The following is a 21,782-nucleotide window of genomic DNA, read 5'->3' as shown; positions in this document are numbered from 1 at the left end:
AGATAAGGACCAGGAGAAAACACTCCAAAGGCAAAACAGGCTCAGCTTAGAAGTACAGAGTGAATTTAATACTAACAGAATCAGAGGAGGATAATGAGAAGTAAAATAAGCCATTAATAATTTTTCTCCCAGCTCCTCCCTTCTTCCCACCAAGGACACAGGGAGACAGAGTATGGGAGTTTGGTCAGTTCGTCACCCAAGATCATCTTCCATTGCTCTGGGAGAGAAGTCCTTCCCCTGTGAGACTGTGGGGTTCCTTCCCACGGGAGACAGCTCTCTGTGAACTTCTCCAGCGTGACTGGAATATCATGAGCAGCAGTCCTCCCAAAACTGCTGTGACGTAGGTCTCTCTTTCCACTAGGTGCAGTCCTCCAAGGACACGTTGCTCCAGCCTGGAAGCAGGTCCCCCTCTCTCCACTGGGTCTCCCACTGGATCACAGCCTCCTCCAGGCATCCACCTGCTCTGGCATGAGCACCTCCCCCAGGGGCTGTGAGTGGGTCTCTGCATCCCCCATAGATCCCCATGGGCTGCAGGGGAACAGCTGCTTCACCATGGTCTCACCACAGCCTACAGAGGAACCCCAGCTCTGGCTCCTGGAGCACCTCCTCCCCCTCTTCTCCACTGACCTTGGTGTCTCCATGTTGTTTCCCTCACATGTTCTCACTTCCTCCACTTCTCTGGCTAGGAAAAGAACTGTGCCCACTTTATGTTTATTTTCTTCTTAAATATGTTATCACAGAGGTGTTACCATCATCTCTCATTGGCCCAGGCTTGGGCAGCAGCATGTTCATCTTCTGAGCCATCAGGGATTGGTTCGGCTGGACACAGCAGAAGCTTCTAGCAGCTTCCCACAGAAGCCACCTCTGTGCTCCCCCCACCACTACCAAAAACCAGGCCATGCAAAAGCAACACAGAGCCCTTCCTAAATCTTCTTGATAGACAAATGCACAGACTTCTGAAAACTGTACACTAATATGCAGGACAGGACTCCATTAAAAATAAGGGAAGGGGAAGCTTGGGCAGGTATGTGCATCAGAGATAAGTGCATGAGAGATTTTTATTGAACGAAGACATGGTGTTTAGAGCCTTACTCGCCCTTTGTCACCACTACCTTTATGCTGGGGTAATCACATGGCAAAGGAAAATATTCTGTGTGGAATCTTGCTTGAAGGAAAAAGGGAAGAGTTTATAAGATTGCTGCTAGAAAAGCATCATAGTGAGAATGTTTTGCTTCCTGCTCTGTTGGCAGTGTTGCTGCATGCTGGTAACAATTTCCTGCTTACCTCTGGTTTGTGTGCAGAATCCTCGAGAATGAAACACCGCCATCTTCCTTTTCATTTCATTGAATGGAAAACCACAAGAAGACTTATCAACAAGAACTATGTTGTCTGACAATCTAAAGGAAGGCTCACGTTTCCTTACAGGTTACCTGCATTCTTTAAAAAGGAATGTGGACCTTTTCTGCACTGTGGTTTTTGCAGTGGCACTGACAGAAAGGCATGGGGAGAAAGAGAAACTTGATGACAGGCTGATATCCAGAACATGGAGTGGCATTAGAATACTCTAGAAGTGACTTGCAGAAATAACAGCACATGCCTTTTTTTAACACATGTATTGCTCTGTATTTCTTGACAGGAAGGCCTTTCATGAACTTTCTAAGCTTTTCAGTGAGACGTGGGATGCAGATGTTCACTGCCTTAGGCCTGGGAAAGAGTACACAATTGATGTGCAGGTAACCAATTGCCAAGTCAGGATTAAGGGCAGTGTGGTGCTGCAGGAAAATGTACCTCCAAAAGTGCCTTTTGCACAAAAAGTTGTCTGTGCTTTGTCATGTCTAGTGAGGAAAGCATCCCTTAGGAGAGGGAACGGTACAGAGAGCACAAATGGTTCACACTTACCTGGACTTTGGTTACAAGTGGAGTCTCTCAGGTGTTAGTCTTGGGTCCTCTAATATTTAATCTCTCTATCTGTGAGCTGGAGGAGGAACTAGTATGCAACCCTTCCAGTTTTGCAGATGACAGTAAACTGTGGTGATGAAGTTGGTATGCTCAGGTGCAGGGCTTCTCTTCCACTGGACATAGGCAGCTGGAGCAATATGCTAAGGAAGGAAGACCATAAAATTCAACAAAGACAAAGGAATAGGATCCCCAGAGAAGCTGTGAAATCTCCGTCACTGGCTGTTTTCAAGACCCAACAAGATGGCACCCTGAGAAACAGAGTCTGAATTCAATGTTAACCATACTTTGACCAGCACTAGAGATGTCCTGTGTGTTTCAGCATGTGAATGACAGCTTGTGTGATTGTGGTCTGGGTGACTTGCAGAAAGAGAGAACGGGAGATAGGTTCCAAGTCTTCTAAGGGGCATAAGGGAGGAATTTGAGAAATTCCTGTGTTTCTCTGGAAGAACAGGGAATAGCACAGAGAGGTGAGTGAAGAAGATTTCAGGACTGTTGTTTTCAATCCAAGGGAAATGTGAGGGAGGAACGAGAGATTTCATAAGCAGCCATTTCACTCCTTGATAGCCCAATGTAGTGCAACCATGACCATGTGTTTTAGCCACAAATTGCAACAAGCCAGAATATTCACAATCCAGTTTTGTACTCACTCAAGAACTTACTTTATTCTGATGTTACTCAAACACTTTATTCCAATGTTGCTTCATATTATAACAGATAATTTCCTGTTGCTGATAAATTCAAAATAGTGGTACCTACCTCAAGCCAAAATGTGTCTGGGGAAAACTTCTCCCATATGGTTTCTCCATTCCTCAGAACAAGGCTCTAGGTACCCATTGCCCATGTTAACAAACTCATCTTCTATCTTCTTTCCTTGAGACTGCCCCTTATGAAAAAGAAATTTGAAAATTATCAGGAAAGTCTCCTTAAAACTGCAGAGACAGAAGGTACTCAAATCTCCTTCTTATTTATTTATGGTGGGAGGGATCCATTGCTCTACATTACCTCTGTTTACCATCTGTGATGTATATAGTATAATAGAACAGCTGGTTACTGAGCAGAAATGGACTGTCACATGGGCCATTACAATCATCTCTGAGTCAACAGAGACATTTCAGGCTCTTACAGTTGTCAGAGATTGTCTTTTTTCTTTATGCTGGCAGTTCTGTAATATCTTCTCTTGATTCATAGAAAGAAAATTCCTAGCAAAGAATCCTGATAGCATTATGGGGTTTGGTTTGATTATTACAATGGCAGGCACTGTCTTCTCTAAGGAGAGACATCTTACCCTTACATTGCTTTCCTCTGGTGTTTTTCCTAGGGAAAAGCAGGTCCAGCACAGCAAGGTGACAGTGCTGTCCAGGACAATGCAGCCGGACATCTGTTTCACAATGTAAATGAAGAATGCCTGAGGAGCATAAAAACTTTTGCAAGTGAGACCTGTTCTTTTGCTAATGGTGGAAGTGATAGAAAAAAAATCTGTGCTGTTTTTGATGTGTTTGCCTAAAATATAACAATGCATATCATTTGGATGGTAGTGAGGATCATCAGGCTGCAGGTCATTTGAAGGAAGTTTTCGTAACAGTTGCTTTGAAATTACCTGTACCTGAGCCTCAGGAGGAACATCATTTTGTGCCTTAGGCAAAATCTGAATTCTCTGGCTCTTCTACTACAAAGTAAAGGGGATGAGACACTTACCACAAGCTCGAGTAGCAGCCCAACAGAATCTCACAGCGTTTAACCAGACCAAGTGCTGCTGCTGCACCTGTCAGGACAACCCCTGGGATCAATCCAGGCTGGGAATGGGCAGAGGGAGCAGCCCTGGGAGAAGGATCTGGGGGTACTGTGGGTGAGAGCTGGACATGCCCTAACTCAGAACCCCCCTGGCTGCACCCAGAGCCCCAGGGCAGCAGGGGTGGGTGATTCTGCCCCTCTGCCCGGCTCTGCTGAGCCCTCCCTGCAGGGCTGCATCCAGCCCTGGGCCCAGCACAGGAAGGACAGGGAGCTGCTGCAGCCAGGCCAGAGCAGGGACACCAAGGGCATCAGAGGGATGGAGCAGCTCTGCTGGGAGGAAAGGCTGAGGGAACAATTGGGATTGTTCAGCCTGGGGAAGAGAAGGCTTTGGGGTGACCTCATTGTGGCCTTGCAGTGCCTGAAGGAAACCCACAGGAAAGATGGAGAGAGACTCTTTATAAGGGCATGGAGTGACAGGACAAGGGGGAATGGCTTCACACTGACAGAGAGCAGGTTAAGATTAGAATTTAGAAATTGTCTCCTATGAGGGCAGTTGAAACACATTGGTGAACAGTTTGTCAAGAGAAGCTGTGGCTGCCCCATCTCTGGCAGTGTCCAAGGCCAGGTTGGATGGGGTTCTGAGCAACCTGGGATAGTGGAAGGTGTTCCTGCCCATGGCAGGGAGTTTGAACTGGATGATCTTTAAGATCTCTTCCAACTCAAACCATCCTATGATTCTATGTATTGAAAAAGACACCAAATTCATCTTAATTCCTTTACTCACAGCTTCCAAGCCCTTTCAGATAAGACTAGACCCACAGCTAGGTCTTGCATTTCTGTTGGGTGCTATACTTCAGCCATGTCTATGAATGTATGTTTCCTTCCCTAATTTTTCTCAAGCTCAAGACATCTGATAAAGGTTTATGCTCTGTTATTACTCTTCTGAAATAATGCCCACAAGACCTTTTGCCAGCATAGCTCAAGGTCCTAATCCTGTTATCTGTAATTGTGGTGGGCAGATGTGATTTGTTTTGGTAGAAGGTTATTATTACTTCAGCACCTGGCTCCATAAGGAAGCTCAGTAGCTGGTTTTCTTTAAAAAGATCTTTAAAAAGTGCAGCAGTGATCTGGCCTCGAGTCACCTTGAGGCCTACTCTTAACAGTATACCTGAGAGTAGAATCTGACATATAAAGGAACAGCTTTCTCTAAGGGCGGTCATGGTGTATTCTATGGTGACTTTTTATGATGGCACTCTAATGCTTGGATCAGGCATATGAGCAGACTGAAAGTTTCTCTTTTTCTGCAGCCTTTATTTCCTTATTGGACAACTATAAGACATAAACTGGTGTAGCAGAAGTAGTGACTCCATAAGAAATACTTGAAAACATTTGTTTCCTTGATGCCATCTTAGCAACATAAGTCATGAGAGTGAGTAACACAGATCTTTTTTGTCACTGAAAACACTGAATAAAAAAGTAAATTGTGTATGTATCTTGGTTTTCTATCCTTCAGCTAGCTCATGACTATCTGCTGAAAAAACTAGCAAAGCCAAATCTTGCTGATTTCAAACATCAGCTTTATGACATCTAGTTCCAACTCTATGCCAGGAAAGAAGGAGACAGGTATGTTTGATGGGTATGGGCACTGATAATCTCTGTGCTATTCTGATTTAGATAAATGTAAGCCCAAGTACCATCTGCTACACACAGAACAGGAACACAGCTTCAGAATGGCTTCCGACTGACAGAGAATGGGTTTAGATTGGGTATGAGGAAGAAATTTTTCCCTGTGAGGGTGGTGAGGCCCTGGCACAGGTTGCCCAGAGAAGCTGTGGCTGCCCCATCCCTGGAAGTGTCCAGAGCCAGGCTGGATGGGGCTCTGAGCAAGCTGGGATAGTGGAAGGTGTCCCTGCCCATGGCAGGGGATTGGAATGAGATGAGCTTTAGCATCCCTTTCAACCCAAACCATCCTATGGCTCTACGAAACATATAAAAGACCTATATATTCTTTTTTATTTTTTTCTTCTTCATTACAGACCTGATTCTTGTGGTTTTGAACATGTTTTTGTTGAAGAAATAAGGCATGGTAAAGAGATCTTAGGTTTGCACAACTGGGTGCAATTTTACCTTTAGGAAAAGTGCAACCAGACAGATTACAAGGGATGTGGCTTGGAAAAAGAAAACCAGGAGAAGAACAAGCCTTTGGCAGCCTCTGTAAGTAAGACAAATGGATCCAGAGATAAAAGTTGTAATGAAACAAGTTTAATGAGGCAATCACAGGCTCAGTGTTTTGAACAGTAATAAGTATATACAGCGCATAACTGTATGTAAGAATGAATAATAACATGTCTTCCAGCTTCTTTTGTTGAAAAAACTATTTTAAAAAGTAGTGCTGCTGTTTACAGAATTGCAATACTGCTAAGGCTAAGTTGGGATAAATGATCACGTATGCTCCAGAATTCGGGGAAAAGATTGTACTCCAGCTATATCACCCAGGTACATCAAGGATATCTGAATCTTACAAAGCTCTCAAAAACCTGGAATCATAAATTCTATCTGCCCCATCACAGCTGTGTTGGAGATTATTGTTGTTTCATTTATGCTTCCAGCCTGACAAAGATGACCAAGTTTTGAGCATCCAGTTCGGCTGGAAGGGCTCAGTCAAGCCAATTGGAAGCATCTTTATTGGTGTCAGCCCAGAGTTCAAGTTTGCCCTTTACACAGTCATTTTCCTGCTATCTGAAGAAAGAGCCACATGTGAAACAGCCAAGAGCTACAGATGGTTGTCCGGCACCGTGGGCACCACATTGGAACAGCATATCCAGTACTGCTCAGCACCACTAGTGAAGAGTAGTGGAGTGAGCAGGAAACTTTTTTTTTTTAAACTGGGGGAAAGAAGGAGTGGTGGAGAGAGGAGGAATGGATGGGGGGGGGGGGGTGGTGGACAGAACAAGACAGCAAAGTTAATATGTTGTTTTATACAACTCATTTCAAGTAAAAATTGATGACTCTGTCTCTTTTGGTCTGCAATGGAATCAGTTTAATCAGTAGTGTGCTGTGACACTGAGAAACCATGAAACATACTCCTGCTCACATTAAATTTACATCTAAATTACATCAGTCTTCTCTAGTGCATGTACTTTTCAGCAAATGATAACATTTAGGAAAAAGGTATTAAAATTTATATACACATTTCTCATATTTGTTAGTCACTGCATATCTAAAAGAGCAATAAGCACACATTGCTTACACTTTACCTTCCAGACAGAAGCCTGATTTGGCACAAGCAGAACTCCAGGATGTTTTAGTCTCCTTTTCTCATTTCATAAGAGGTTAATTTCAAGTCAATTACAATACAATGACCTGGACACACAGGGAACACATTTAGGTGGGGAGATGGTCATTAGATCCACAGTGGGCCTTACAATATTTTCTGTTACTTAATACAATTTTCATATATTCCCTATGTATTCCTGAAACACCTGGATGACAAATTCATGATACAGGTACTAAGAGGGCCGACTCAGAAAGATGCCCTCCTGGATTTGTTGCTTGTCAACGGAGAGGATCTTGTGATCCTCTTGAGTGGAGATTGGTGGTTGTCTTGCCACTGTGACCATGAAGCCATCGAGTTTAAAATCTCTGGTGCAACCCTGGACATGAAAAGAGCAGACTTCAGGCCGCTTAGGGAACCAGTAAGTGAAGTCCCCTGGGAAAATGCTTTTGAAGGTCCTGGGGTCCATCAGTGCTGGTTACTTTTTAAGCATCAGCTCTTGAGGGCACAGGAACAGGCAATTCCTAAAAATGAGAAATCAAGAAGATGAGGCAGAATGCCACTTTGGCTGAACAGGGATCTTCTTTTGTAGATAAGGTAAAAAAGGAAGGTGTATGCCCAGTGGAAGCAAGGTCAGGTGATGTGGAAGTAATACAGAGATGCTGCTCACCACTGTAGGGGGAGAATTTGTGTGGCCAAAGCTCCATTGCAATTGAAGACACTAGGAATGTGGGGCACAATAAAAAGAGGGTTTTAAAAATACATTAATGGCAAAAGGCAGTGCTGAAATGATATCAGCCTATTACAGGATGAGGATGGTCATGTCACAAACAGGGCTATGGACAAGGTAGAGATGTTTAATGCTTTCTTTGCATCTGTCTTCAACACTGATGATGGACAAAGGAGGTCCCAGCACCCCGAGCTACAGGACTGTGACTGTGAGAATAATTAACTGAGTTAGCCCTGAAGGTGTGAGGGATCTACTGCTCTAGCTGGATGCCTGTAAATCTATGGGGTGTGATGGGATTAATCTGAGAATACATAAAGAGCTGGCTGATACCATCACAAGGCATCTCTTGATAATTTTTGAACAGTTTTGGGAATCTGGAGAGGTCCAAGTTTTCAAAGAGGGCAAGAAGGATGACCCTGGAAGCTACAGGCCTGTCAGTCTCACTCCAGTGCCTGGTAAAATTATGGAGATTATGATGATTATTCTGGGATGTATTGAGAAACCTGAAGGACAACACAATCATTGGTCGCAGCCAGCACATCTTCATGACAGCAAAGTCCTGCTTATCAAAACTAATTTCCTTTTATGCTAAGGTAACCCAGTTGATCAAAAAACATCAGTAGATGTAATCTTTTTGGATTTCAGTAAAGCTTTGGACATCATCTATCTCAGCGTGGAGCCCACAGCTGGATAAACACATTGTGTGATGGGCAAGGGTCAAGCACAAAGAATTACAGTAACTAGGGTGACAGTAGACTGGTAGCCTGTAGCTTGTGGGGCTCCACAGGGTGCCATACTAAGTAAGCTTGCTGATGATACAAAAGGAGAGGAGCTGTTGACTGCCTTAAGTTCGAAGAGGCCCTGCAGAGAGCCCTGTATCAATGACAGGGCTGGGCAATCACCAACTGTGTGAAGGTTAACAAAGACAAGGGCTGGATTCTGCACCTGGGATGGGACAGCCCTGGATGTACAGAGACACTGGGGAATGAGAGGTTGGAGAGCAGTGCTGTGGAAAGAGACCTGGGGTCCTGTGCTGGAAGATGACCAGCTGGACATGAGCCAGTGTCCTGGCAGCCAGGTGGGTCATGCCTATCCTGAGGGCATCAGGCCTGCATCGCCAATTGGGCCAGCAAGGGGATTGTCCCACTCTACTCTGGTCAGGGTGGCCTCACCTAGAATATTGTATATTGTTTTGGGTCCTGCAATACAAGAATAATCTAAAGCTGTTAGAGAGCATCCAAAGTAGGGTTACGGAGATGGTAAAAGGCCTGGAGGTGAAGCCACATGAGGAGCAGTTGAGGGCACGTGGTCAGTTCAGCTGGGGAAGAGCAGACTGAGGTCAGAGCTCACAGCAGTTCTGCAGCTTCCTCACGAGGGGAAGAGGAGGGACAGGCCCTGATCTCTGCTCTGCATGACCAGGGACAGGACCTGAAGGAATGGCGGGAGCTGGGTCAAGGGAGAGATATGGTAGGTATCACGAAAACATTCTTTCCCCAGAGGGTGCTGGGGAACTGAACAGGCTCCCCACAGATTGGTCACAGCCTCAAGGATAACAATCTCGTGCAGATCACGATTGTTGGAGTGTCTTATCCCCTAGCAGGGGCAGGGGTTAAGGTCTATGATGGTTGTGGTTTCCTTCAAACACAGAAATTCTGTGAAAATTAAAAATGCCACAGAGAGCAAGCCAAGGGTCCTTACAGCTGCTGAAACATCACAAGGGGCTGCTCAGGCCGAGATCCACAGGAGGAGCTGTTGGAGAAAACCAAGAGAGGACCAGCTGAGGGATGCTGAAGAACAAGTTCAACCTCCCTTGCAGCAAGAGGTCTCCTGAAGGACAGCAAGAGAGGCTGAACTCAGGTTCTGCTGTAAATTTGGAACTCAAAGGATCGGAGGCAGAGAACAGAAATGGTACAAAACCACAGAGCTGTCACGCAGAACACCTGCTCTGGGGTCTAGAAACCAACTCTGGAGAATGTCAAAGGCACTCGGTTTCCTTCGGTCTGGGGAACATCTCTGCAGCCAAGGGCCCTCAGGTCACACTGCACCCCTTGACAACTCTTCAGAGTCCTGTTTCATCTTTGTGTAGGTGGCAGGGCAGAACTGGGAATAGAGCTGAGCCAGCAGAGCCTGGGAGGGGATCTCTAACTTGGTCCCATGGCTCAGTTTGTTCCATACGTGCACTGCATAGGTGTTCTTCAGGAGTTTGCGAAGCTCCAAGGCACTGACTGGCTCAAACAATTTCTTCCAGTCCTGCCAGGGAATGGGATAAACAACTTCTGGGGCAAGAGCACTCACACCTTTGCAGCTCATGCTCTTGATAGTCTGGATGGAGCACCATTTCTTGAAGACACGAGTTAGGAGCTCTGGGCCCTGGTGGCCCCAGACCCAGCCATTGTAATTCTGCACAAAGTCCTGCACGCAAAGCTCCATGAACTTGTGTTTGGGCTTAAAGGACAGAAAGGCCCCATTCAGTTCAACATCATCCTGAATCCCGAGTGCATCGGTGAGGTTCTGTAAGTTCTTAAGCACAATGAAATCTGTATCCAGGTAGATGCCACCAAATTTCCACATGAGGACAATCCTGCAGGCATCAGAGAGGACATGTAAAAAATGAGGCTCCTGCTGCCTCTGAGGCTGCAAGTACCATTGTGCCAGAGGTGTTCCAGAAAAGAGGTCTGTCAAGTCCAGGGGCTGGATTTCCACATTGGGGAAGCAGCTCAGCAAGGAGAAAGCCCAGTGCCTGGGTAAGGAGGCATTCTCTTTGGCCAAGCCTTTCATGAGCACCACGACTCTTGATGCGGGGTGTGCCCTGGCTGCTGACTCCACAGAGCATGAGAACAGGTAACTTGGGGTAGTTTGCTCTGAGGTCTCCACAAAAAACACACTTCCTGTAGAAGGAGAGGGCCCACCAGCAATGTTGAGGGAAGAAGGCACATAGTGAGCACAGCTGATTTCAGCAGACGAGCCGTAGAGGGGGCCTCTGCTCTTTGGGTCCTCCCAGATGCCCCAGTACAACTTGTGGTAGGCAAAGGACACAAACACAAAGATGAGGATAAACAGTGCCCAGGGCTTGTGGCTCAGCATGACCCTGGTGGGCTTTAGGAGGCAGCTGGGCATCCTGAGCATTTTCTCTCCAGCCATAGCTTGCTCTCCTGAGACAGCCATCATGATCTGGAGGGAAGGAAAGAAGAAAAGAAACCTGACAGACGAGGCAGCAGAGTATGACCCTTCCTTCACAGCTGTGTCCCACCTTCATAGCAGTGCACAACAAACTCTGGGAACACCATTAGAAACCTCATCTGTCACCCTCTAGAACTTCAGGTCACTGTGACCACGAGACACGAGACACGTACACAAAGCCCCCGGCAGGAGGAAATAGGAACGTTCCTTATGACCATTCCTGAAGCCCTGTCAATAGACACTGTGTGGAGCTGCTGCCCAGTGAGAGCCGGTTGTTATGAGGGGAGTTGTTTTCTCCTGATACACAGCGTGTCCTTCCCCCAAACCAAACACAAGCCTCAGTCTTCCAGGCTGTTGACCTGTCAGTTGCTGCCTTTCCAAACCAACTGCCTGTCCCTGCAGAGAGCTCGGCCCATTGATCATGGCACCGTAGCCAGGCAGGATGGACGGAGGGTGGGAAAGGAATGGATACAGGGCAGCTCTGGAGGCAGATGCAGACAATAAGGTCAAGAACTGCCTTTGTAAAGGCTGCTACCCAACCTTGCACAGGCCACACTGGCTCTGACCTGCTCAGCTCTCCCAGTACATCCTGCTGGTGGACAGGTAATCCCTCCACTCTCCTGCCCTTATTCCCTCCCTTCTTCTGCCAAAAGGGAGGGATGGAGTGGAGGAGAATAACGGGGCAGCAACAAATAGATAAGTCAGTCAAGCTCCATCCTCAGCGTTAGCATCAGCATTGCTGCCCTTGCTGCTCCGTAAAGTGAAGGGCAGCAGAAGCAGCACCTCCTGTGCCCACCACCGGGCTCCAGAGGTCAACAGGCAAGAGCACGTGAAGAAGAGTGAAGAAGGCTGTGGCTTTTAGGACCAGAGGAAATGGTCTCAAGTTATGCCAAGGCAGGTTAGGGTGGACATCACTCAGAATTTTGCACCCTGGAAGAGTTATCAGGTGCCAGCACGGGCTGCCCAAGAAAGCAGTGGAGCCACTGGTCCTTGGAGGTATTTAACAGATGTGTAGGTGTGGCACTTAGGAACTTGGTTTAGTAGTGGACTTGGCAGAGTGGGCTTTGGGGTTGAACTCAAGCATCTCAAAGATCTCTTCCTTCCTAATGGATATTATCATTTCTCCTCCCTCCATGAGATCCATCTCCAAAGCCCCACGCTCCAGGACAGAAAGGTTCAGAAAACAGGAGAAGCTTTAATGCAACAGCTGTAAGCAAAGTTGCAGAGAACATGACAGAGGACTCAGCTGGCACAGCCTCATTTGTCATTGCCTCTTGATTACTGTGTCTGGGTCACACACGGAGCTACCCCTGTGGCCAAAAATGACTTGTCAGCCACACTGGGAGGCATCCAAATGTCAGAACATGGAGCCACCACTCTGCACCAGGCATTGGGGGTCAGAGGAGGGGCAGTTGATACAGAAATGATCAGCTCTGGATCCCCAGAAGGTTTTCTCCTCCTGCACAGAAATGCCAGCATGTGCTGCCAGTGCTACGGGCAGAAAAACCCAGCCCACCTTGCTTTTTACAGACCCATTTGCATTCTCCACCCTCCACACAACAGCGGGGTTAGCCCTGTAAATAATTTTTTTGCATTTCAAGAACAATAAGAGAAAGCGGTACAGGCTTAGGGGGAAGTTCCTGTGCAGTAGAGGGGCAGGAAAGTGCCACGCTAATCTAACCACTATGAAGGTTTGAGGTTGTTGGTACATTTTGAGCAGCAGACAGAACTTTGCAATTGTCACATCTACATAAAGTTAGAAATATATTCTTGCTTTTGCAGCAAATATGGCAACGCTATAGATGCTGCATTATCCTGTGCAATTCTTTTACAAAATAAACAGGAAGCCTGGCTATATCTCTTCCGCTGAAAGCACAAGGGCCATTGCAAAGAAGCTGAAAACACTACTCACCTGTCCCTGCTTTCAAGACCCCACAGAATTCACTGCTCAGCTGGAGAAGAGTTTTAAGAGGTTGGTGTCTGTAAGAGCGCCTACTACTCTATGTTCTGGCACTTCCTCCTTCTGAAACAAATCACAAGAGAAAAAGTCTGAATAGGAGGAAAAGCACAATAGATGAAAAGGATGTGACATCAGACTTTCATCCAGTCAGTAGCAAATAAAAAGGATGTACGTAGCGCGGCAAAGAACCCAACTAATTATAAAGTGAAAATAAAAAAAAAAGAGGAAATTCAGACCTCATTTTCACAACATTTTAAGCTTTAGTCTGGCCAGGAAAAATTCTGGTTTTCTTTTCTCTTCCATTGCTATAAATTCCCAGCACTCACCCTGCTCTTGGGGCAGCCACAATAACTGAGTTGATCCTTCCATAGAGCTGCTTGCTCCCACCCCAAGCCCTAAGTACAGAACACCCCCTTGGAAAGACACTCTCTTACCTAATACTTTACTCATTCACTAAGGAATACTCCCTCATAAGCCAGGGACCTCATTGAAGGACTTTGCCACATTCAGGTGTCCCTCATTCTATGACAGTTCCCCCTTGTCCCTGTGATCAAGGGTGGCTGACCTTCCCTTGCATGAGAAACACTGGTACGGTCATAAATCCGTCCTGTAGCAGTACAGCCACTAAATTTAGGGTTTACCACAGTTCCTCCTCAGCTGCCTGAAACAAATTTTGCTCTGTAGCATCCCAGACCCCTCTCCTCTCCCCAGATCCTTCCATGCACAGCAGCACCACTGACAGACTCAGGACAGCTCAGGGCTCAGCACAGGGACTCCACCACAACCGCTCTGGGCTACCTGATCCAGTGTTTCACCACCATTCTTTTCATTCTAACTTGCCACGGTTCAATTTGTGCCCACTGGGTCTCCTGCCACCGCTGCATTGAACAGTCACTTGTGTCCTTTGCCCACCCACCTTCAGTCAGGAGTTTGCACACCCTGACCACACAGCCCAGCCTGCTCTTGTCCAAGAAAAGCCAGCAAAGCTCTCCCAGCCTCTCCTCATGCACCGTGCGCTGCATTCCCCTTCTCACCTTAGTGACCCTTTGCCGGACTTGCTCCAGTACGGATACGCCTCCCTCATCCTGGAATTCCAGAATCAGCCCTCCAGCTGTGTCTCACCAGTGCTGGGCAGAGATTTGCATTAGGGGTAGATAGATGTACCCACATCTATCACTGCCAACATCCTCAGTGACATCTTCAGCTTACCAGGTGTCTGCTGGAATCCCACCCAACAGACAGGAGACCAGAACTCCAGGAGGTTCCTGGAGCATGTGGAAGAAAACTTCCTAACACAGCTGGTAGGCAAGCCCTCCCCAGGGCATCTGCTGTTTGCAAACAGAGGAGCACTGGTGGGAGATGGGGTTGCCAAAGGCCACCTCGGATACAGTGACTGTGACATAATTCCATTTCAGTTCTCAATGAAGGGAGGGAGGGGGGCAGCAAAACCACTGCCTTTGACTTGTGGAGGACAGGCTTTGGTCTGTTCTGACCACTGGTTGAGAGAATCCCTTGGGAGGCAGTCCTGAGTGGCCAAGGAGCCCAGGAAGGCTGGATATGCCTCCAGAAGGAGGTCATACAGGTGGAGCAGGAGCCCATTCCAATGTGCTGTAAGCCGGTTCAGGGTAGGCTGGCCTGGATGAACAGCAGGCTTCTTCCGCTGGGACTCAGGGAAGAACAGAGAGTTCTGGAAGAAGGGTCAGCCAACTCAGCAAGACTACAAGGATGTCATGAAGTTAATCAGAGAGAAAACGAGAAAGGTAAGAGTCCAGCTAGTAAATATGGTCACCAGCAAGAAAGTTAAGAAAAAATGCTTTTCCAAATGCATTAATAACAAAAATAGCCAACAAGAGGCCAAGGAGATTCTCCATCCTTTATTTCATGCTGGGGCGGGAACATGACCTCCAGGGATGAGGAAAAGGCTCAGGTACTCAATGCCTTCTTTACCTCAGCCTTTAACCGAAAGCCCAGTTAGTTACTCTTGGCATGTCCAGCCCTCTGAACTGGAAGACAGAAGAAACAGGGAGCAGAACAAAGTCCCCACACTGCAGGAAGAAGCTGTTAGTGACTTGTTAGTGAGCATGCTGTACTGCTCAGACATGCACAAGTCTAGGGAGATGTCATCCTTCCTCCTAAGGCTATGGTTGGGAGGTGGTGAAGCAGCTCGCAAAGCTCCTCTCTCCATCATTTAGCAGCGTTTAACCAGGACTGGTTAACTGGAGAGCTCCTGGGTGACGGGAGGCTGGCCAATGTGACACCCATCTGCGAGAAGGCTTGGAAGGACAAGTGGGGGAACCACAGGCCTGGCAGCCTGGCCTCGGTGCCAGGGAAGGGTATGGAACAGATTACTTGGAGTGCAGTCACACAATGTGTGCTGTACCACTGGGGCATCAGGCCCAGCCAGCATGGGTTTAAGCAGGTCCTGCTTGACTGACCCAACCTCCTTCTGTGAACACCTAATGGATGGGGAAAGGCTGTGGATGTTGTGTACGTGGACCTTCAGTAAAGCCTTTGATTGCTGCTCCCACAGCGTTCTCCTGGAGAGCATTGTCCTTGCAGCCCATGGATTTAACAGGTTCCCCATTTGCTGGAAAAACACTGCCCAGATGGCCAGGCCCAGAGAGCGGTGGTGGAATTAATCCAGCTGGCAGCAGGTCACCGGTGTTGTACCCAGGGCCCACTGTCAGGGCCAGTCCTGTTTCATAACTTTGAGGTTCAACAAGGCCAGGTGCTGGGGCTCCTGCCCCTGGGTCACAACTCCCAGCAGCTCCAGGCTGGGGAACAGTGGCTGAGAAGAGCCCAGCAGGAAAGGGCCTGGGCCTGCTGGTCCATAGTGTGTGCCCAGGTGGGCAAGAAGGCCAATGGCATCTGGGCTGGGTCAGCAATGGTGTGGCCAGCAGGACCAGGGCAGTGACTGTCCCCCTGTTGTGGGCACTCGTGAGGCCTCACCAATGTGAGGTGTGTCCAGTGCTGTGTCCAGTTCTGGGCCTGTCACTGCAAGATGGACATTGAGGGGCTGGAGCGTGTCCAGAGAAGGGAACGGAGCTGGGCAAGGGGCTGGAGCACAAGTCTGATGAGGAGCAGCTGAGGGAGCTGGGGGAGTTTAACCTGGAGGAAAAGGAGGTTCAGGGGGACCTTATTGCTCTCCAAAATTCCCTGAGGAGTCCAAAACACCTGAGGGTGCAGCCAGGTGGAGAGGAGGCCCTGCTCCCAGGGAACAAGGGACAGAACGAGCAGAAATTAATAGAATCATTTCAGCACCGCTATCAGTAGAATAATTTGGGTTGGAAAGGACATCAAAGATCATCTTATTCCACTCCTCCTGCCATGGGCAAGGACACCTTCCACCATCCCAGGTTGCTCCAGGCCCCACCCAACCTGATTGTGGACACTGCCATGGATGGGGCAGCCACAGCTTCTCGCAGTAACCTGTGCCAGGGCCTCACCACCCTCACAGGGAACAATTTCTGCTTCATATCCAATCTAAACCTGCTCTCTGTCAGTGTGAAGCCATTCCCCCTTATTCCTGTCACTCCAGGCCCTTGTCAAGAGTCTCTCTCCATCTTTCCTGTGCATTCCCTTCAGGCACTGCAAGGCCACAGTGAGGACACCCCAAAGCCTTCTCTTCCCCAGGCTGAACAATCCCAATTGTTCCCTCAGCCTTTCCTCCCAGCAGAGCTGCTCCATCCCTCTGATGCCCTTGGTGTCCCTGCTCTGGCCTGGCTGCAGCAGCTCCCTGTCCTTCCTGTGCTGGGCCCAGGGCTGGATGCAGCACTCCCTGCACCACGGTAGGTTCAGCTTGGATATGAGGAAAAAATTCAGAGTGCTTAAGCACCGTGTTCCACTGGCTCCCCAGGGAAGTCCTTCCTGTGCTGGGCCCAGGGCTGGATGCAGCACTCCCTGCACCACGGTAGGTTCAGCTTGGATATGAGGAAAAAATTCAGAGTGCTTAAGCACCGTGTTCCACTGGCTCCCCAGGGAAGTGGTGGAGTCACCTTCCCTGGAAGCACTCCAAAAAATGAGTACACATGGGAAAAAGGCCAGTGAGCGTGATGATACTGGAATTGAAGGTTGGACTCAATGATCTCGAAGGTCTTTTCCAACATTCATGCGCTTCTGAGTTTTTATTTCTGTCCCTGGGGACACTGCTCTGAATCCTGGACCTGTTCTTTCTGTTGATATGGACATGTTATCCTCTGGACTTCCACAATGGGCTCCATATTCCAATCACAGAGACGTAATCCTCCTCACAGCACTGCAGAAACAGGCAATGCTGAGACTCTTCAGAATGTGACAATGGCTGGTTAGATGTTGGTTTCCTACAAGAATTACTTCAGCAGAGCAAGACACTTTATATTTCCACTCCTAAATGAACTGCTTTTGTCTGTTTGTTTTCCTGAGGAGTCCCAGAAAAGTCATCCCACTGCTGTGGAACTGGAAACAGTAGGAAACACCATTTCAACTTTTCTCACTTTAGAAGTTTAGAAGAATTTCACACTGAGAGGCGCAGGGATATTAAATCCTGCAATTTGCATATCCTCTTCATGTATTTCTCAAGGCGTAAAGGATCCTTGCCAGCCAGTGAGTTCTGTTCTGAGCTCCAGCTAACTGTGCCCTTTGGCACCTACTGGCAGTGGTTCACAAGCCGAGAAATGCCACAGAGAGCAAGCCAAGGGTCTTTACAGCTGCTGAAAAATCACAAGGGGCTGCTCAGGCCGGGATCCACAGGAGGAGCTGTTGGAGAAAACCAAGAGAGGACCAGCTGAGGGATGCTGAAGAACAAGTTCAACCTCCCTTGCAGCAAGAGGTCTCCTGAAGGACAGCAAGAGAGGCTGAACTCAGGTTCTGCTGTAAATTTGGAACTCAAAGGATCGGAGGCAGAGAACAGAAATGGTACAAAACCACAGAGCTGTCACGCAGAACACCTGCTCTGGGGTCTAGAAACCAACTCTGGAGAATGTCAAAGGCACTCGGTTTCCTTCGGTCTGGGGAACATCTCTGCAGCCAAGGGCCCTCAGGTCACACTGCACCCCTTGACAACTCTTCAGAGTCCTGTTTCATCTTTGTGTAGGTGGCAGGGCAGAACTGGGAATAGAGCTGAGCCAGCAGAGCCTGGGAGGGGATCTCTAACTTGGTCCCATGGCTCAGTTTGTTCCATACGTGCACTGCATAGGTGTTCTTCAGGAGTTTGCGAAGCTCCAAGGCACTGACTGGCTCAAACAATTTCTTCCAGTCCTGCCAGGGAATGGGATAAACAACTTCTGGGGCAAGAGCACTCACACCTTTGCAGCTCATGCTCTTGATAGTCTGGATGGAGCACCATTTCTTAAAGACACGAGTTAGGAGCTTTGGGCCCTGGTGGCCCCAGACCCAGCCATTGTAATTCTGCACAAAGTCCTGCATGCAAAGCTCCATGAACTTGTGTTTGGGCTTAAAGGACAGAAAGGCCCCATTCAGTTCAACATCATCCTGAATCCCGAGTGCATCGGTGAGGTTCTGTAAGTTCTTAAGCACAATGAAATCTGTATCCAGGTAGATGCCACCAAATTTCCACATGAGGACAATCCTGCAGGCATCAGAGAGGACAGGTAAAAAATGAGGCTCCTGCTGCCTCTGAGGCTGCAAGTACCATTGTGCCAGAGGTGTTCCAGAAAAGAGGTCTGTCAAGTCCAGGGGCTGGATTTCCACATTGGGGAAGCAGCTCAGCAAGGAGAAAGCCCAGTGCCTGGGTAAGGAGGCATTCTCTTTGGCCAAGCCTTTCATGAGCACCACGACTCTTGATGCGGGGTGTGCCCTGGCTGCTGACTCCACAGAGCATGAGAACAGGTAACTTGGGGTAGTTTGCTCTGAGGTCTCCACAAAAAACACACTTCCTGTAGAAGGAGAGGGCCCACCAGCAATGTTGAGGGAAGAAGGCACATAGTGAGCACAGCTGATTTCAGCAGACGAGCCGTAGAGGGGGCCTCTGCTCTTTGGGTCCTCCCAGATGCCCCAGTACAACTTGTGGTAGGCAAAGGACACAAACACAAAGATGAGGATAAACAGTGCCCAGGGCTTGTGGCTCAGCATGACCCTGGTGGGCTTTAGGAGGCAGCTGGGCATCCTGAGCATTTTCTCTCCAGCCATAGCTTGCTCTCCTGAGACAGCCATCATGATCTGGAGGGAAGGAAAGAAGAAAAGAAACCTGACAGACGAGGCAGCAGAGTATGACCCTTCCTTCACAGCTGTGTCCCACCTTCATAGCAGTGCACAACAAACTCTGGGAACACCATTAGAAACCTCATCTGTCACCCTCTAGAACTTCAGGTCACTGTGACCACGAGACACGAGACACGTACACAAAGCCCCCGGCAGGAGGAAATAGGAACGTTCCTTATGACCATTCCTGAAGCCCTGTCAATAGACACTGTGTGGAGCTGCTGCCCAGTGAGAGCCGGTTGTTATGAGGGGAGTTGTTTTCTCCTGATACACAGCGTGTCCTTCCCCCAAACCAAACACAAGCCTCAGTCTTCCAGGCTGTTGACCTGTCAGTTGCTGCCTTTCCAAACCAACTGCCTGTCCCTGCAGAGAGCTCGGCCCATTGATCATGGCACCGTAGCCAGGCAGGATGGACGGAGGGTGGGAAAGGAATGGATACAGGGCAGCTCTGGAGGCAGATGCAGACAATAAGGTCAAGAACTGCCTTTGTAAAGGCTGCTACCCAACCTTGCACAGGCCACACTGGCTCTGACCTGCTCAGCTCTCCCAGTACATCCTGCTGGTGGACAGGTAATCCCTCCACTCTCCTGCCCTTATTCCCTCCCTTCTTCTGCCAAAAGGGAGGGATGGAGTGGAGGAGAATAACGGGGCAGCAACAAATAGATAAGTCAGTCAAGCTCCATCCTCAGCGTTAGCATCAGCATTGCTGCCCTTGCTGCTCCGTAAAGTGAAGGGCAGCAGAAGCAGCACCTCCTGTGCCCACCACCGGGCTCCAGAGGTCAACAGGCAAGAGCACGTGAAGAAGAGTGAAGAAGGCTGTGGCTTTTAGGACCAGAGGAAATGGTCTCAAGTTATGCCAAGGCAGGTTAGGGTGGACATCACTCAGAATTTTGCACCCTGGAAGAGTTATCAGGTGCCAGCACGGGCTGCCCAAGAAAGCAGTGGAGCCACTGGTCCTTGGAGGTATTTAACAGATGTGTAGGTGTGGCACTTAGGAACTTGGTTTAGTAGTGGACTTGGCAGAGTGGGCTTTGGGGTTGAACTCAAGCATCTCAAAGATCTCTTCCTTCCTAATGGATATTATCATTTCTCCTCCCTCCATGAGATCCATCTCCAAAGCCCCACGCTCCAGGACAGAAAGGTTCAGAAAACAGGAGAAGCTTTAATGCAACAGCTGTAAGCAAAGTTGCAGAGAACATGACAGAGGACTCAGCTGGCACAGCCTCATTTGTCATTGCCTCTTGATTACTGTGTCTGGGTCACACACGGAGCTACCCCTGTGGCCAAAAATGACTTGTCAGCCACACTGGGAGGCATCCAAATGTCAGAACATGGAGCCACCACTCTGCACCAGGCATTGGGGGTCAGAGGAGGGGCAGTTGATACAGAAATGATCAGCTCTGGATCCCCAGAAGGTTTTCTCCTCCTGCACAGTAACGCCAGCGTGTGCTGCCAGTGCTACAGGCAGCAAAACCCGGCTCACCCTTCTTTTTACAAACCCTTTACAATCCACACCCTCCACATCACAGCTAGGTTAACCCCATAATAATTTCTTAAGCTGTTGAAGGCAAAGAAGAACAGATTTGGCAGAACTGAGCCGGTGCTGAAGAGAATGCAGAAAACTCACCTGTCCCAGCTTTTTCATGATGCCACAGAATTCCCTGTCCAGCTGAAAAAATTGTTTAAGAAATTAAAGTCTGTGAGGATGCCTGCAACTCTATGGTTTGGCACCCCCTTCTTCTGAAAAGAAACAGTGAGTACATGGAGTCGAAACACAAGGGGAAAATAGAAGGGGGTGATGCAACGCCATTTATCTAGTCAGTAGCTGATGCAAAGGTCACACAGATGCACTGTGAACAAACCAGTTAGTTAAAAAGTAATTTAAATAAAAAGGAGGAAATTGAAACCTCACTGTTGCTATCCTTTAAGCTTTAGAGTGGTGGGTAAATGGATTGGCGTTTTTTTCCTCCTTTGCTAAGAATTCCCAGCACTCACCCTGCTCCTGGGGCTGCCACAATAACTGAGCTGATCCTTCCATAGAGCTGCCTGCTCCCACCCCAAGCCCTAAGTACAGAACACCCCCTTGGAAATACATTCTCTTACCTCATACTTTACTCATTCACTAGGGAATACTCCCTCATATGCCAGGGACCTCATTGAAGGACTTTGCCACATTCAGGTGTCCCTCATTCTATGACAGTTCCCCCTTGTCCCTGTGATCAAGGGTGGCTGACCTTCCCTTGCATGAGAAACACTGGTACGGTCATAAATCCGTCCTGTAGCAGTACAGCCACTAAATTTAGGGTTTACCACAGTTCCTTCTCAGCTGCCTGAAACAAATTTTGCTCTGTAGCATCCCAGACCCCTCTCCTCTCCCCAGATCCTTCCATGCACAGCAGCACCACTGACAGACTCAGGACAGCTCAGGGCTCAGCACAGGGACTCCACCACAACCGCTCTGGGCTACCTGATCCAGTGTTTCACCACCATTCCTTTCATGCTAACTTGCCACAGTTCAATTTGTGCCCACTGGGTCTCCTGCCACCGCTGCATTGAACAGTCACTTGTGTCCTTTGCCCACCCACCTTCAGTCAGGAGTTTGCACACCCTGACCACACAGCCCAGCCTGCTCTTGTCCAAGAAAAGCCAGCAAAGCTCTCCCAGCCTCTCCTCATGCACCGTGCGCTGCATTCCCCTTCTCACCTTAGTGACCCTTTGCCAGACTTGCTCCAGTACGGATACGCCTCCCT

General features: G+C 48.4%; 2 protein-coding genes and 1 pseudogene across 3 annotated transcripts; 1 reads left to right on the top strand and 2 right to left on the bottom strand.

Moving 5' to 3' along the window:
* Positions 1–1,610: 1,610 nt before the first annotated feature.
* Positions 1,611–6,560, top strand: LOC131591676 (poly(U)-specific endoribonuclease-like; annotated as a pseudogene).
* Positions 6,561–7,040: 480 nt separating this feature from the next.
* On the bottom strand, positions 7,041–20,758 carry LOC131591675 (lactosylceramide 4-alpha-galactosyltransferase-like). 2 transcript variants are annotated; one of them, XM_058862605.1, is made up of 4 exons: positions 20,660–20,758; positions 12,787–12,897; positions 9,393–10,865; positions 7,041–7,488 (listed from the first exon to the last, which is right to left on the bottom strand). In XM_058862605.1, exon 3 carries the CDS (start codon positions 10,860–10,862, stop codon positions 9,729–9,731), a length of 1,134 nt encoding a protein of 377 aa, XP_058718588.1. In that variant the 5' UTR covers positions 10,863–10,865; positions 12,787–12,897; positions 20,660–20,758; the 3' UTR covers positions 7,041–7,488; positions 9,393–9,728. The 2 variants fall into 2 exon arrangements, with proteins under 2 accessions (XP_058718588.1, XP_058718587.1); XM_058862604.1 differs by lacking the exon at positions 20,660–20,758 and adding an exon at positions 13,869–15,616.
* Positions 16,784–20,797, bottom strand: LOC131591674 (lactosylceramide 4-alpha-galactosyltransferase-like). Its single transcript, XM_058862603.1, has 2 exons — positions 20,660–20,797; positions 16,784–18,990 (listed from the first exon to the last, which is right to left on the bottom strand). Exons 1-2 carry the CDS (start codon positions 20,675–20,677, stop codon positions 17,854–17,856), a joined length of 1,155 nt encoding a protein of 384 aa, XP_058718586.1. The 5' UTR covers positions 20,678–20,797; the 3' UTR covers positions 16,784–17,853.
* Positions 20,798–21,782: the final 985 nt, after the last annotated feature.

This window comes from Poecile atricapillus, chromosome W (genome assembly GCF_030490865.1).
Source record: "Poecile atricapillus isolate bPoeAtr1 chromosome W, bPoeAtr1.hap1, whole genome shotgun sequence".
In the NCBI taxonomy this organism is placed as follows: domain Eukaryota; kingdom Metazoa; phylum Chordata; class Aves; order Passeriformes; family Paridae; genus Poecile; species Poecile atricapillus.
This window is presented reverse-complemented; position numbering and strand designations above follow the sequence as displayed.

What these genes read in the sequence shown, in the direction of transcription:
- LOC131591675 (XM_058862605.1), bottom strand. Translation starts at nt 10,862, where the DNA reads ATGATGGCTGTCTCAGGAGAGCAAGCTATGGCTGGAGAGAAAATGCTC.